This window comes from Ambystoma mexicanum, chromosome 3p, assembly GCF_040938575.1.
Source record: "Ambystoma mexicanum isolate Mex_15411 chromosome 3p, UKY_AmexF1_1, whole genome shotgun sequence".
Classification (NCBI taxonomy): Eukaryota; Metazoa; Chordata; class Amphibia; order Caudata; family Ambystomatidae; genus Ambystoma; species Ambystoma mexicanum.
This window is the reverse complement of record NC_090925.1, coordinates 881,263,979-881,278,433: the sequence shown is the minus strand read 5'-3', so window position 1 is coordinate 881,278,433 and position 14,455 is coordinate 881,263,979. Positions and strand designations below refer to the sequence as shown.

Sequence of the window (14,455 nt, the reverse complement as noted above, 5' to 3'; positions counted from 1 at the left end):
GCTATTTGACAGATCTGGGTGGATGCCCCTGTGACTCCTTCTCATAAAGTCCCACCAGAAAAAAAGATAAAAACAGAGCTCTTTTACCCTAAGGCTGAGTGCTGAGCAGGCTGTGAATAGCTTATCCTAGTTGGAGCAGAGTTGGGGTAAGAGTTGACTGCAGTTGGTGCTGTCTGTGCTGCGGGTGAAACGCATATTTATACTCGCCCGCGTCTGAGCTGGGAAGCCGTCGTCCGTCTGCTATTTGATGCGCAAAGGCACTTGTAAGTGGACCTTATAAATTTAACTGACGGCGTGCTTCGGGAGTGTGTGTGGGAGCGTGGTGCACCAAGGATTCATGCGGTGCTCCATAGCCTGCCACAGCCTACAATAAACGCCCATTACCTGTGTATTAAGTGGCGCTAACTGTCTTCGAGGTATTTTACGCAATTGATTTTAAGTGACTCAGCGATACGTCTATCCCCTTGAAGTTCCCATCGGCTGGTTGGAAGTAACCATAGTGGCTCACTCCACTGCTGCTTGCCGATTGATTCAGACTTGGACTCTGAGAAAGTGGACTTTCCTGCATCATTATTCTGGTTGGATTCCGGGTGGGAACCTGCTGTCATTTTATTCTTTTTGTGGATTATTGTTTTTTTGTGTGTTTTTGAAAGTAGACATTTGGGACCAGTGATTTTGAAATCTGGGGATGGTGGCAATTATTAGAATTACGGAGGGGGCCGGTGGGTGATGCATGTATATGTCTTGGCACCTCGCAACCGGGACTCAACAAAGGTGAGTCAACCCTGGCAAGTGCAGAGGGTTTCTCCGAAGGGAATCCTGTTAGCATGGAAGTTTTGGCCCCATTATGGATACACCGTTGCTACAAAGGATAGGGGTGTCTCCAATTAGTAGTTGGGCTTGTAGGGGCAGGCCAATGTGATGGTACTCTGTCCAATGCCCAAATGGGTATGAGGTAGGAGCTACATGCGGAGGCTGGGGATTTAATGGCGAAATATTCTGGAAAACTGGATCAGGCATATTTAAGGTTGGAGGAGAATATTCAGAACATGGTGTCGGGCGAGATGAGTCCAGGTGTATATTTGGTATCAGATGTCTCCATACTGACTACGGCTGTGTGTCATGAGTTGGGGAAGCGAGTGAGACTTTCGCTGGACTTCAAATCGAACCAATGGTTATTCCAGAATCGCCCGTGCCCCCCGCCCTCATGTTCATACCGAAATACTCCTACATTAGCCTCAAAACTTGCAAATAGGCTATGATGAGGTGGTAAGTTCACTGAGGTTAAAAGATCATTTTGGAGAGCGGACTCAGGGGACTCAGACTGACCACGATTATAAGGTCGATGGTGAGGAGGATGTGTTGGGGATGAATGGGGGGGTATCCCTCCGTCTATGCAGTCGCCCCAGGGGTGAAGGTGGATAATTCCTTCAAACCTATGACTGATACCACAGTGGTGGATGAGTGGTCATTCCCAGTTGTATATGTTGTTGGACACGATGGATAGGGGTTATGAGACCTTACATTTTGAACTGCAGGAGGTGAGACAGGTTTTGAAAGATCTATCAGGGAAGTTTAGCTTACTTGAGGGATTTGTTATTGCCAGTTCTAGGCCTCAACATCAGTACCTGTTTTGCCCAAGGCGCCAGGTGACTACCCCTGAGGTGTGATCCAAAAGTTCAGGTGGTTGATCATTTGCCGGATGAGGTGGGCCCCCAAATGGAGCCACTACAGGAAGAGCCCTTGGTGTGATCCTAAAGTTCAGGTGGTTGATCATTTGCCGGATAAGGTGGGCCCCCAAATGGAGCCACTACAGGAAGAGCCCTTGCCATCAGTCTCTCTATTGGGTGAGACTGGGTTGGCAGTACAAACAATTCTAAGTAGTAGCCATATTGAATCGAGTTCCCATGAATTTCTTGTACATCTGACTCTGCTAAGGGGTCGACGGTAAGGAAAATTAAAAATTGTAAGATGCCGGATAAATAAATAAAATTGTTATTAAAGCTACAGACCCAAAGGTTGATGGATGTATATGTGGAATCTGAGCGGAAAGCTCACGCAAATGAAAAGAAGGGAGGGTCTGGACCTCAAGAGCAGGGAAAGGATATGTAAAAGGTCCCTTGATTGATGGCCCAAAGGTGAATTCGTTGAGGGCTTCAGGGGGTGTTGAATAGTGGGGAGAGTGCTGCTTTAGACCCATGTAATATATCAGTATATTCTCGTGATGAGGTCATGGAAGTGAATATTTTGGAGGCTATGGTACAACAGCCCAATGCAATGGCGCCTAAAATGGGGTTAGGTAGTGGGAAATATTGTGTTGTTAGGGATTCAAGTTCAATAGCTTTTAAAGGAAATAAGGTGTCTTTCCTTACCGCCTAGCAATGCTATTCCAGCACTAGTTCAGCACCTACAAAAACATTGAACAACTTCCCTATATTTGCCAAAGCTAAGAGCAATAAAGATATGGTGAAGGTGCCAAAGCCACAACAGATAATGATGGAGAAGGTTGCCGCCATGGCCCATACTATTGAGGAGATAGGTACTTGGGCAGCTAAAAGTAGGAAGTTATCAGAGGGGAGTCTTGTGAAGCTACCCCCTAAAGGGGGAATGAAGAAGACATACAAAGGGGGTAACTTAAATTCGCCTGGAAAGTTGGAAAGGAACATGTTTAAGCCACCAAATGATCTAAATTGTGCGCTATTGAGCCGCTTGTTCGAAAGCTCAAATAGGATCCCCTTAAATCGAAAATACATTCTCTCCTTTTTGTTTGAAATTCCAAGCATTCGTTTGGTTACTACAGAGGATATTGAAATTGTGCAGTTCTTATACCGGGATTGTTTTGATATTGTGAAAGTGTATTTACGCTCTCACATTATTAAAAATGCAATCCCGGTGGAAGACACAGGGTTCCTGTAATTGGGCTTCGAAGTGGTGGACTGTGGGTGGGTGGGTGGTTGCCACAAATGCTATGCCGCAAAGGGAAATCCAACCCAGGAATGGAGAATGGGGGGGAGGTGATCGGAGGAAGCAGGTAGATTCGAGCAGCATAGGCAGCATCAGTCTGAATATAGTCTGGTGTTATGGGACTGGACTCAAGTCAGCCCCACCCTCCAAGAAGATAGAGGGGGGAATAGGTGGGATGAGTGAAGTAGGGTAGGTAGGTTGCTATGCCAGAACTCCAGGGGTTTGCTAGCATTAGGAATAATCGGACTAAGCGTGTTTAATTTTATATTATATGCACCCAGAAAACATTATTGATCGATGTACCATTGATTGATGGTTTTTAGGTGGATCATTATGGCTCAACTTGGTACCACGGGCCGTCCTTATGGGGGACTCCTTACAGCGGTTAGGCGTAATTTAGGCCTTAAGATGCATCAAATAGAACTTAAGAGAAACAATATGCTTGCAACCCTCTGGGAGTGGCCGGTTTATGGTTCTGACGCAGAGCGTAAATGTTTATTGATTAATGTGGATCTAAATATAGAGCCTGGCCGGATGGAGGAGGTGACTCTCATTCCTTCTTCTGGGGAAAATTCCTGAGGAAGGAGCTTCAATAATTGTACCTGGTGATTTTAATGCAGAGTGCATATCACCCCCAAACGTATCAAACCCCAAATAGGACAAAAACCTCTATTGAAGGTTGAGAAAGGGGTGACTTGGTTAAGCGAGAACTAGAGGCATGGGACCTTGTATTGCTAAACAGTAATTTCCCTGGTGATGCCATCTTTTACGTGGCACAATACTCGCTCTGGCTCAACACTGGATTATTTATTTGTTACTCCTGGTCTGTTTGAGGCTGGAATGGGATTGGAGATCATTTATTCCAATCTAAGTCATCACTCTATGGCGGTGTGTGATATTCTGGGAGTGATTGTAGGGGTGTCTAGGGCCCCAGGAATCATTGAGATAGACCCACGAAATTGTGCTGTAAAATGGTCTCCTAGTATTGCACAGGCCTTTGAGGACAGTACTGCACGCCTACTGATAAATAATGATAATGTTCTAACCCTCCTGGGGGGGTTTGGTCAGAGAGGTGCTGCTATCTTGAGTGTGCTTGCACCAGCATCTCATTTGGAACGGGGATCTAGAATTTTGGGTCATACTCATGTCTTTTTGATCTTGAGGACAAGGCCCATAAATAGAAGATGAGGCCCTGGATTAAAAACATTTGTCTGGGAAAACTGGAAACGTTGAACAAAACCATTCCTAATGTGAAAAAGGATTATCAAAATTGGCTCATAGTGCATACATTTCTGATGGCCATTAATGAGACAGAGAAAATGTTGGCCTGTATAAACCCAGAGAGCTTGATCACTTCCTGCAGATACAAGCAATCCCTGAAGATGACTGGGTATGGCATTTTAAGGAGATATATTTAAGGGATGGCTTTTTGGTGCAGGAGCTACAACAATATATGAACTGGGTAGAAGCGTTTGCATGGGATGAGGAATACATTCTGCTGTTGATTAAGACTAGTAAAAAGCCTAATGCACCGGGCCTGGATGGTCTGTCGAACCTGACATTAAGCTCTAATCCCCCACTGTGGGCAACTGTTTTGTCTCCATTGTTTAGTAATATTCTTGTACACTGGAAATCTCCTGGGTCATGGGGAGAAGCCTTAATTGTTTTAATTTTTAAAGGAGGAGATGGTTTGTCACCATTACTGTACTGGCCAATATCACTGTTGGATGCATCAAACAAAAGATTTGCCATGTTACTGTTAAAAGAACTTCAGAAATGGGCAGCGGGTTAAATTCCCTGGATTGGTGTCAGTCTGGTTTCAAGAAGGGAGTGGGGTCCTCATTAAACAGCTTTGTGCTGTCCCTATTGGCAATGCAGTCAAAAAGGTCTGGGAGAACGGTTTTTCTGGCCTTTCTGGACATTTCTAAGGCTTTTGACCATGTCAATAGGGCAGTTCTTTGGGAAAACCTTAATCATAATGTCTGTCCCCATCCATTAATATATATGTTGGAAGCCCTCCATATGGGGACTAAAATAAAAAAGATTAGACTCTTACAAGGCCTCATCAGTTTGGATCGATACTAATCGTGGTCCACGTCAGGGGTGCGTCCTTGCCCCTTTCCTTTTTAATTTGTAGATAAAGGACATGGTGGCTTGTTGGGAAATGGCAAAGACAAGCCCCCCAGTGTTGTGGATTAAGATTTTAAATACAAATGCAATTTCGATTTTATTAGGTTGCAGATTTTTGGGGAATTGTGTTGGATCTTAATGCTATGAATGATTTGTTTCTTATCTCCGGAAACGTTCAGGATTGTAGGAATGTTTTACATAGAATGTGAGAATTGTTTTATTTGGAAAAAGTGTGAAAAATCCAAATTTGAACTACAACACACAATAAAAAAAGAAAGCAAAAATAGCTTATCCTACACCCTGGCCCGCACACCGTTCTAAAACTAGTCCTTCCAAGCAAGCAAAGTTGAGACCTTTTTTTCTACAGAGGATGTGTGCGGGATTCAGGACACAAACTATAGGCTTGTGCCCTTCCCATAAAACACAGGACGGTTCACCATCTTATGTCCAGGCAATTGACTACATCTGTGGCTATTTAGGGTTTATGATGCTCAAGTTGTGATAACGGTTGTCCTCCTGGATAAAAGCAGATAGGAAGACAATTGCAAAATGTTATTTCATTAGCATCAACTTAGATATTATGCAAAATGTCAATGATTGTGGCATGTATTCGAGATGATGATGATTGATGCACTCATTTGGATTTATTTCATTAGTGGTGCATCTTGTTGCATGCTATGCTGCCAATTTACAGCCTTGTTTTAAGGCTGCTGCTGCAATGGTTGTATTTCTAGAATTATCGCCTTTGATGTTTCCTTTTTCAAGACATAACAGAGATAGAGATATAATGGTGGAGGCATTGATAACTTACCACCGTATTGATCCCTTATTGTAAATCCTATACTAATTTAAATAGAATAAGTTACATACCATGCTTCCATGATTCCAGGTTTGTATAAAACCATACATAACTATTGTTTGCATGGGCATCTATTAGGAATTTCATTTTGGCTCATTTGCATCCGACCAAAATATTTGTGAAGCTGCAGTGTACGGGCTTTCAAATACAGGGTCAAAAGAATAAGTCATTATCAGATATGGGAATTGGGAAATGGCAAGACACAAACAAATACAATAAAAGATTAAGATAGAGGACCTTTTGAAATGCTTCGGTCCACATCTGCCACGTCTTCTCGAAGCTTACCTACACGGCATGTCGCACCCCCTATTAGAGGTCTCTGATCTTGCCTCCCAGGAACCTGTACAGCAGCTGCTGGGTACCGTCTCCATTTTGGGAGGAACGGTGGGTGAACCAGAAGGCAGAAATAACTGGGAGAGGGAAAGAACAAGTGATCAGATCCTGAGCAGTGCAACAGTGAATCCCAATAACGTTTCCCACTCCTCAATACATTCTGTAGATTCATTTAGATTAGTTTATTTGTCTTCCACAATAAAAATAAAACTAAAAACAGTATTGTACAATTTTCAACATATACACCAACAGCACTAATACATAAAATAATATGTTTTCAGTGAACTCAAACCCCTTAAGTGCCAAGGACGAGTATGCTCGTCCGTTTTGCATAGACTTGCATAATAGCCTCCCACATAAGGGGTTTTAGCCAGCTTAAAACAACAAGAACACCTTGAGGTATATAACGGCTCAATTTTGCTGTGGTGATCTCATTGGCATGGCCTCTCGCAACACCGTAATTCCTCATTATATCATAAGCACACAAAATTGTGTTTAAAGCTTCCAGTCTCCATCAGATTCCTAATCTTTGTAAATGCTTGTCAGATGTACTTTTTTCTCAGGCTCATATATTTAGTGTGCAACAGTATAAAATGTGTTTAATACTCTATCCCGCCAATTTCACAATCACACAATTAATTCTTAACATGTCTCTTTTGATACCACTGTCTAACATGAGCCTCAAGGCCATTCAGATGCAAAAGTGTTTTTAGGCTTCTTAAAGCTGGGGAACAGATATCATTCAGATATGTTTCTGAAACCAAAGGATCTTTTAGCAACACACACAACCATATGGAGCTTACAATGTTTTGCAACGTCCAGTCACCTGCTCGCCAATTGACTCCAACCGCTATCTTAATTTTCCTTTGCAAACACCCCTGATAATGAATTACCATTATTAAAATAACGTAAACTCTGGTTTTATAAGATCCCATCTTTTACAATATGAGCTTATATGATGCCACCAGAGCGACTGTCTATTGTCACCTTCTATATTAAAGCTAAAAATTGTGTTTCTTCGAGTTTGCAAATCCAGCAGCTGCTTCCTTTGATAATCATTTGAGCAGCACTGCCGCAGCCAGAGTTTCCAAAAGAGTAACTCCCTCTTCCAGCCTTATCACACACATTGGGCTTCATCTAGGAACACTTAAAATCACCCTATGAACTATATTTTGAATAACTCTAATGGCCCAACTTCTGAATGTCCCCAGAATTGGGCTCTGTAAAGTGATGCACTAAGCATGTTTGTACACACTTCTAGAAACCCTGTGCTCCATATCTAAAGTAGAATTTTCCTAAATCCTCTATATTAGTATTTAAAATATGATTAACACTCTACTTATTCACTGACCACAAATAGCTTTTTGAGAAGGCAAACACTATATATGTATTTTGGGTTACTTCTTCCAATGGAGCGCCGTCATGGACCAATTATAATTAGCTATTAGTCTACCAAATAACATTACTTTGGCTTTTCCCAAATTCAGTTCCAGTTATGTAATTTGAAATAGCCTCTGATGGTATCCACGTTTCTTTGTAAATCTATTGGGAGCCAACCCCATCAAAAAGGTGTCATTAGCATAGAGAGCCGTATCATATACCATTCAAAGAGGGGGAAATAAAATGTGTTTCTTCCAGACAAGACTCAAAATCAAAAAGCATCAATATGAAAAGATATGGTGCTAACGGAAATCACTGTCTAACTCCCTATTAGTCTTAATTCATGGGATACTCTGGAGCCACATTTAACATACATTGATTTTTGCGGTTTTATACACCAGTTGAATCAGCTTTAGTAATCCTTCTAGGGCCCCATCGTGTCCAACTTGGGCCATAAGATGTTCCTGTCCACTAAATTAAATGTTTGTTATAAATCTAAAAAGCAGCATAAAGGTTAAGCCCTCTGACCATGTTGTATTCATTAATCAGGGCTATAAGCATCAGACAGTGATGAATTGGTTGAATGCCCAAGATGAAAGCCTGCCTGATGCTTTGGAAGAATGTTAGTAGAACTAACTAGGTCTTCCAATCTGGTAGCTATACAGCTTGTAAATAACTTACCTAAAATATCAAGCAGGCCAATCGACCTATGAAAGCACAGTGCTTGAACATGGCAATTTTAAAGAATGTGGACAACAATAAGAATCAAGGACAGAACTTTTTGGAATAATTGCTTTAATGATCTGGGTCCATACCCCTACCCACCAATCTTGACAGGGGATAATGAATTCAGATGTTATTGTACCAGGCCCACTTGCTTTGCATTTTTTAAAGTTTTAAATATTTCCCGGATATCTTGAGTTGTGAGGGTTCCATTAAAATAGCCCTCCCATGGATGGACTATCTACGTTATCAATCACATATGATAGTCCTTCAAAGGAAACCATCCATGTAATACTTTGTATTAGAGAGTAAGCTACGCAGAATGAAGTACTGATGTCTTTGGCTACCAGCTGCCACAAGATTTGAATATACTTTTTCTTGACTGCATTCAAAACCCAGTTGCCACGCTGTTTTAATATATCTGCCTTTTTTTTAATTGACCTTCGATAATCTTTTTTCAAAATAGCTCTATTCTCATTAGTGTTTTTTAGATTGAACCGCTTTTTTTGGAACTCGTACTTGGCTCTGCTGCAGTTACAATCAAACCAGATCTAATAAGCTTGCTGTTCCATTACCAGTTTCTGATACCTAGTTGAGCTGTTATTGTTCGTGGGCAAAAGCCTGCGAAGTGCAACATATTTCTCCAAGAGGAGGAGGGGAGTGGTCAGCAGCCATGAAGTAGGACGGCATCCCATGCAGCTTCTGCCTGCAGCCTGATACGAGATTGATCCTCCCTGGAAGGACTTCATATTCCCATGATAGCCGTCTAGAATGACAGAGAAGCTAAGCGACCATCCAGAGACTTAGCCAGCGACCTCTGCAGATTATAACATTGTGCGCTCTGGCATTTTGGAGACCCGAAGTTGCGGATGCCAAACCTGACTGGGAACTAAGATGGAGCCCGTGAAGACGTAGCTCGGCAGATAATCATAAACCCATGATGGGGAAGTGCCAATGCGCCTAAACCACCCGATCCGCTCCCTGAGAAGTCCCCGGTGCTGCAGTCTTGGCACGGCACATAAAGGAGCAAAGCACCCGAGACGGAGGTGGAACCCGGAATAGAGACGAGGTGAGAGTGCAGTGACCCCCGCCTCCCTCTCAGAGGTGGAAGCGCTGCCCTGGCAGGGACACGAATACACTGGTGCCTGTGTGGGAGGGCGGAACGAGGATCCCCCCGCTAACCAGCAGTGAGCAACAGCATACCAGAAAAAGGCATCACTGTGCTGAAACGTGAAGCACAACGACTGGACACCCCGACGGCACACACAGCAGCAAACTGAAACACACGTACAGCAGGGAACTGGGAATGTAACCCACACCATCCGCATTACATATTGCAGGGAGAAAAGTCCCTCAAAACCAACCTCCATACCCTGGATGTCGCCCCCTCTAAAGAGAATGTATACCTACAGAGACTAAAGCAGATTAAACTGGGGAGTCAGATCACCCCGTCATAATTGTACTTGTGTGGGTAAGCCCGGCAACTACTCCGGGAAGACACAGCCCCCGACGCAGGCGTCATGATAACTCAGAGGTACATACTCCCAGAGAACATCGCAAGCACTGCATACCAGCCTACAATACATAATAGTGGCCCGCTTTGGATTACCACGGGTTGCAGTGCGGATCAGGAGAGGGGCGTTGATATGTTTCTGAGGTTCCCACGATCTTTCTGCTTCGGAGTATCCTTTCCAATGGATTAGCTATTGAAGTGTACCTTGCTAGTATCTGGAGTCAATGACGCGAGAAACCTCATATTCTTCTGGACCTGGTTCTTTGATTCTCCAGTTCTTTTCCATCTTACACTGAAACCGATCTGGAATATAGGGTTTGAGCAGGGAAGAGTGATAAACACGATGTAAACGAATCATGTTCTTGGGCAGTTGTAATTTGAAGGCTACAGGATTGATCTTGGAAAGGATCTTAAACAGTCCGATAAACCAAGAAGACCATTTGGAAGGTCGAAATTCACCTGGGAAGATGTTTAGTAGATAACCATACCCTTGCTCCAATTTCCCATTCCGGGCACTTCCTGCGTCCTCTGTCTGCATAGTCCTTGTTTCTTACCTTGCTCCTTTCCAGGCTATCATAGGCTTCCTTGTGGATCCTGACCAGGTTTTTGTGGAAGGAATCAACTGAGGGTACCTGCAAGGGTAGGAACACCATAGCAGGGAGCTGTTTAGGATGAAATCCGTACGTACAAAGGAAGGGACTCATCTTAATGGCCGTATGAATGGAGTTGTTGTATGTAAATTCTGCCATGGTAGGAGGGTGTGCCAGTTGTCCTGTTTCTTGTTAGTAAAACATCGGATATGCTGCTCAAGGGTGTGGTTAGGTCTTTCTGTCTGTCAGTTGCTCTGGGGATGATAACCTGAAGACAACGCTTGGCAGATGCCAAGGGGTTTACAGAGTGTGGACCAGAACTGCAAAGTGAATTGAGTACCTCTATCTGATACACCTGTCTCTGGAATCCATGCAACCTGAAGATGTCACAAAGAAAAATTGCAGCTGTAAGAGGAGCGGTGGGTGGTCCTGGTAGAGGCGAGAAGTGTGCCAACTTACTGAACTGGTCTATTATCACCATAACAGCTGTACAGCCATTGGAAAGAGGTAAGTCCACTATGAAATTGAAACACACATGTTGCCAAAGACCTAAAGGAGGTGGTTCTTGCTGTAGGAGGCCTAATGGCTTGGCTGTAGAATATTTACCTTGTGTGCAGGTGTGACAAGAAAGTACATAGTCCCTTACATCTTTCTTAATGTTGGTCCACCCAAAACTGTGGAAAACCAGCTCAAGTGTGTCCAGCTGTCTTGCTGTCATGACCATGACACCAGGATAGAATCTTGTTCTGTAATTCCGTGGTAGGAACACACAAACGTCAATCGAAAAATAGACAACCATCTTCCTTTCTTAGAAGAGTCTGGGCATCTGGAAACTGAGAGGATAGATGACTGAGAGGCATCCCTCAAATCTTGAAGAAAGGCGTTGATCTCAAATAGAAACGTCTTTCTTGCTAGTAGACTCTCCCGGGTAAGTGATGAAAAAGAATAGGCCCATCGTGCATGTCGGGAATTGAGACATTCCATTTGTTGGAGCACTCTGAGATTGCGATGAACTGTGCAAATATTAAAAGGGTGTTTGGCTTCTTGAAGGAGGTGACGCCACTCTAAACAGGCTTGTCTTTTGACCAGGAGTTCCGTTTCCTGTACGGAGTAGTTGGATTCACTAGGGGTAAGATTGAGAGAAACCGATGTTCTTCCTGGTCCATTCCCATCTGAAGAAGTACAGCTCCTGTGGCGCCAGCTGAAGCATCTGTCTCCACGATAAATGGTGCAGTTTGATCAGGTTGTTGGGAGGATGGGGGCGGAACAAAACAGGGATTTCAATCTCTGGAAAGCTTGGTTGGCTTTGGTGTTCCAATCAAATCGTACATTCTTTTTAAGAAGTGTTGTGATGGGCAAGACTACGTCCGAGAAGATTTTGATGAATTTTCTGTAAAGGTTTGCCAATCCCAGGAAGTGTTGTATATCCTTTACTGACTGTGGTTGTGGCATGATGGCGCTACACTTTTGGGGATCAATTCAGAAACCATCCTTGAAAAGGATGAATCCGAGATAGGAGACTGAAGAGGCCTTGAAGACCCACTTCTCAGGCTTGGCAAAGAGTTTATGAAGATGTAATCTCTTTAACACTTCCGGGACAAGTTGAGCATCAACAGACGGGGAAGTAGAGAAGAACAGAATGTCATCTAGGTCGATAATTACTGTACGAAAGAGGAGATCAGCAAGACCTTAGCCATAAACCTCTGAAATATAGCTGGGGCGTTCACCAACCCAAAGGGCATCACTTGGTACTCGAAATGTCCCAGGTGTGTTCTGAAGGCGTTGTTCCACTCATCTCCTCTGCGTACTCGTAGCAAATAGTAGGCGCCGCACAGATAGCATTTAGTGAACATGGTGGCTCCCTGGACAGCCTCTAAGATATCCCTGATAAGAGGCATGGCATACCTGTCTCCTTCAGTGATTGCGTTCAGGTCTCGGTAATCGATGCATGGTCTTAATCCTCTTGAACCCTTCTAAGGAATAAAGAATAGTGAGGCACCAGCTGCTGACTTGGACGCCCTTATTATGCTGTTTCGAAGGGTGTCTACCAAGTATTCTATGAGGGCTTCCTTTTCAGGGAGGGATAATGAGAACATTCTTTCAAACGGTACCGAAGCATTGGAGTTAGGTCAATAGCACAGTCCTCAAGTCGGTGCAGAGGTAGTTCCTTGGGGCATTGGTTTTCGAACACATCCCTAAATTTTTTATATCTACTCGGAACACTCATGACCACCGACGCGGGTAGAGTTCTGGGCATCACTACTTCTGGAATCCTCCTTGGTAAGTTTCTTGAACCACAATTGGTGTAGCTGTGTTTGGACTGAAAGGATATAGTATTCCTGGACCAATCGATATGCAAGTTGTGTTTGCGTAGCCAAAGTATGCCCAAAATAATGGGAAAATGTGCTGCGCAGATGAGGTCGAAAGTCAACACGTCTTTATGTTTGAACATAGTAAGAAGCAGAGGTCGAGTCTCCAGAGTGATGGGTCTGGAAACCAAGGGGGAACCATCAACCCCTTTCACAGGTATGGTTTCTGCCTTTACTATAGTGTGCATTTGTCTGTCCTTAGCCCAGGTAGTGTCAAGGGCTCCTTTGAGGAATCTGTAGAAGGACTGTTAACATCATCAACCGGTTATCGTCTGCCTCTGGGGTTTTTGTAGTGGTATAACAGGGACTAAGTCCCCTTTAGGTTCGGGGCGGTTAGTTTCCCTGCCTACGAGGGGGGACTTCAGGACAGTTACGAAGTAAGTGGGTGTTCGATCCGCAATACATACATAATACATACATACATACATAATACATACTGACTGGTTTGTTGTTCTTATGTGAAGCGCTTTGGATTAAAGCGCTATATAAAATTTTATCAAATACAAAATACAATCAAAGTCCTAAATCTCTTCTTCTTTTGCGTTCAGATGAAGAGGACAGTCCATGCGTAGTGCCTATCTGCATGGGCTCTTCATTAGGTTTGAGTTCTACTGGAGGGTTTAAGGAATGAGGTAAGGGACTTCTCATCTTCCTACGTGCGACCTTTCTTTCAGCCATGCGGAATTCCATTTGTAGGGAAACCAAATCATGGAATGTGGGAGGACGTGCAAAACAAGATAGTTCATCCTTAAGAGCCTCATTAATCCTCTCCGGAATATGGTCTGTTGTGTGGATTCTGTCCAGCTTGCTTCTGTGGCCATGCGCTGGAAATTGGTCACATAGATTTGTACATCCATTTGACCCTGACGGATGTGTAAGAGAGTTTCATAGGAGGAAAAGAGTACTTCTGGTCTTTCAAATCTTTCATTGAACATACGTACAAAGGCGGAATAGTCCCGTAATGCCCAGCTGTCAGCCGTGACCAAGGGTGTAGCCCAGCCAATGCATTCCCCACCAGGTTTGAAATTAGGATTCCAACCTTGGCCTAATCAGAATCATATGCCCTAGGTCAGAAAGTAAAAAACAACAAACATGCATCCAGGAATTCACTTAGTTTACGAGGAGACCCATCATATTTACCAAAGGAAAAGGTCAAAGGCAGGATATCGCCCACACTGATCATCTCCATTAGCCAAAAGTCGTCGTAAATTGGAGTTTTCTGTCTGCAAATTCTGCATCTCATGGGTAAGTCCTTGTACAGCAGAAACCACTTCTGGTAATGTTCCAAAGATGCCATTTTAGGGCGTTGCAAGCTCTCACAAATGTCAGATTCACCAGGTTCCTCACCTGAGGATGCCGTGGAAGTGTCCTGCTGTTCCTTGTTCTTCCTTGCATTTTTCTTTTCTTTTTTTGTCTTGGCAGTCCTTCTGTCAGAGAAGACATAGGGTCTCTCCTTGTCAGAGGCCTCCGCGCTTGGTTAAATGAAACAACCTACGCAGCTGGGGGCTTTCCTAGGTGAGAGCCCAAAATGGGGAAAAGGCCTTGATGGCACAAAAAAACCCCCCTTAATTGGAAGATCCTGTGGTTCTCAAAT

The 14,455-nt window shown here is 43.7% G+C and overlaps 1 protein-coding gene across 3 annotated transcripts in view; it reads right to left on the bottom strand.

Moving 5' to 3' along the window:
* Nucleotides 1–14,455, bottom strand: part of CLN3 (CLN3 lysosomal/endosomal transmembrane protein, battenin) — a 652,734-nt gene that overhangs the window by 233,227 nt on the left and 405,052 nt on the right. For all 3 annotated transcript variants that reach the window (XR_011304414.1, XM_069652104.1, XM_069652103.1), the window contains exon 9: nucleotides 6,239–6,363. Coding sequence is in view for 2 of the 3 variants with exons in the window: in XM_069652104.1 (XP_069508205.1) it covers nucleotides 6,239–6,363 (125 nt within the window). In the remaining variant the exon portion in view is untranslated. The remainder of the gene's footprint in view (nucleotides 1–6,238; nucleotides 6,364–14,455) is intronic.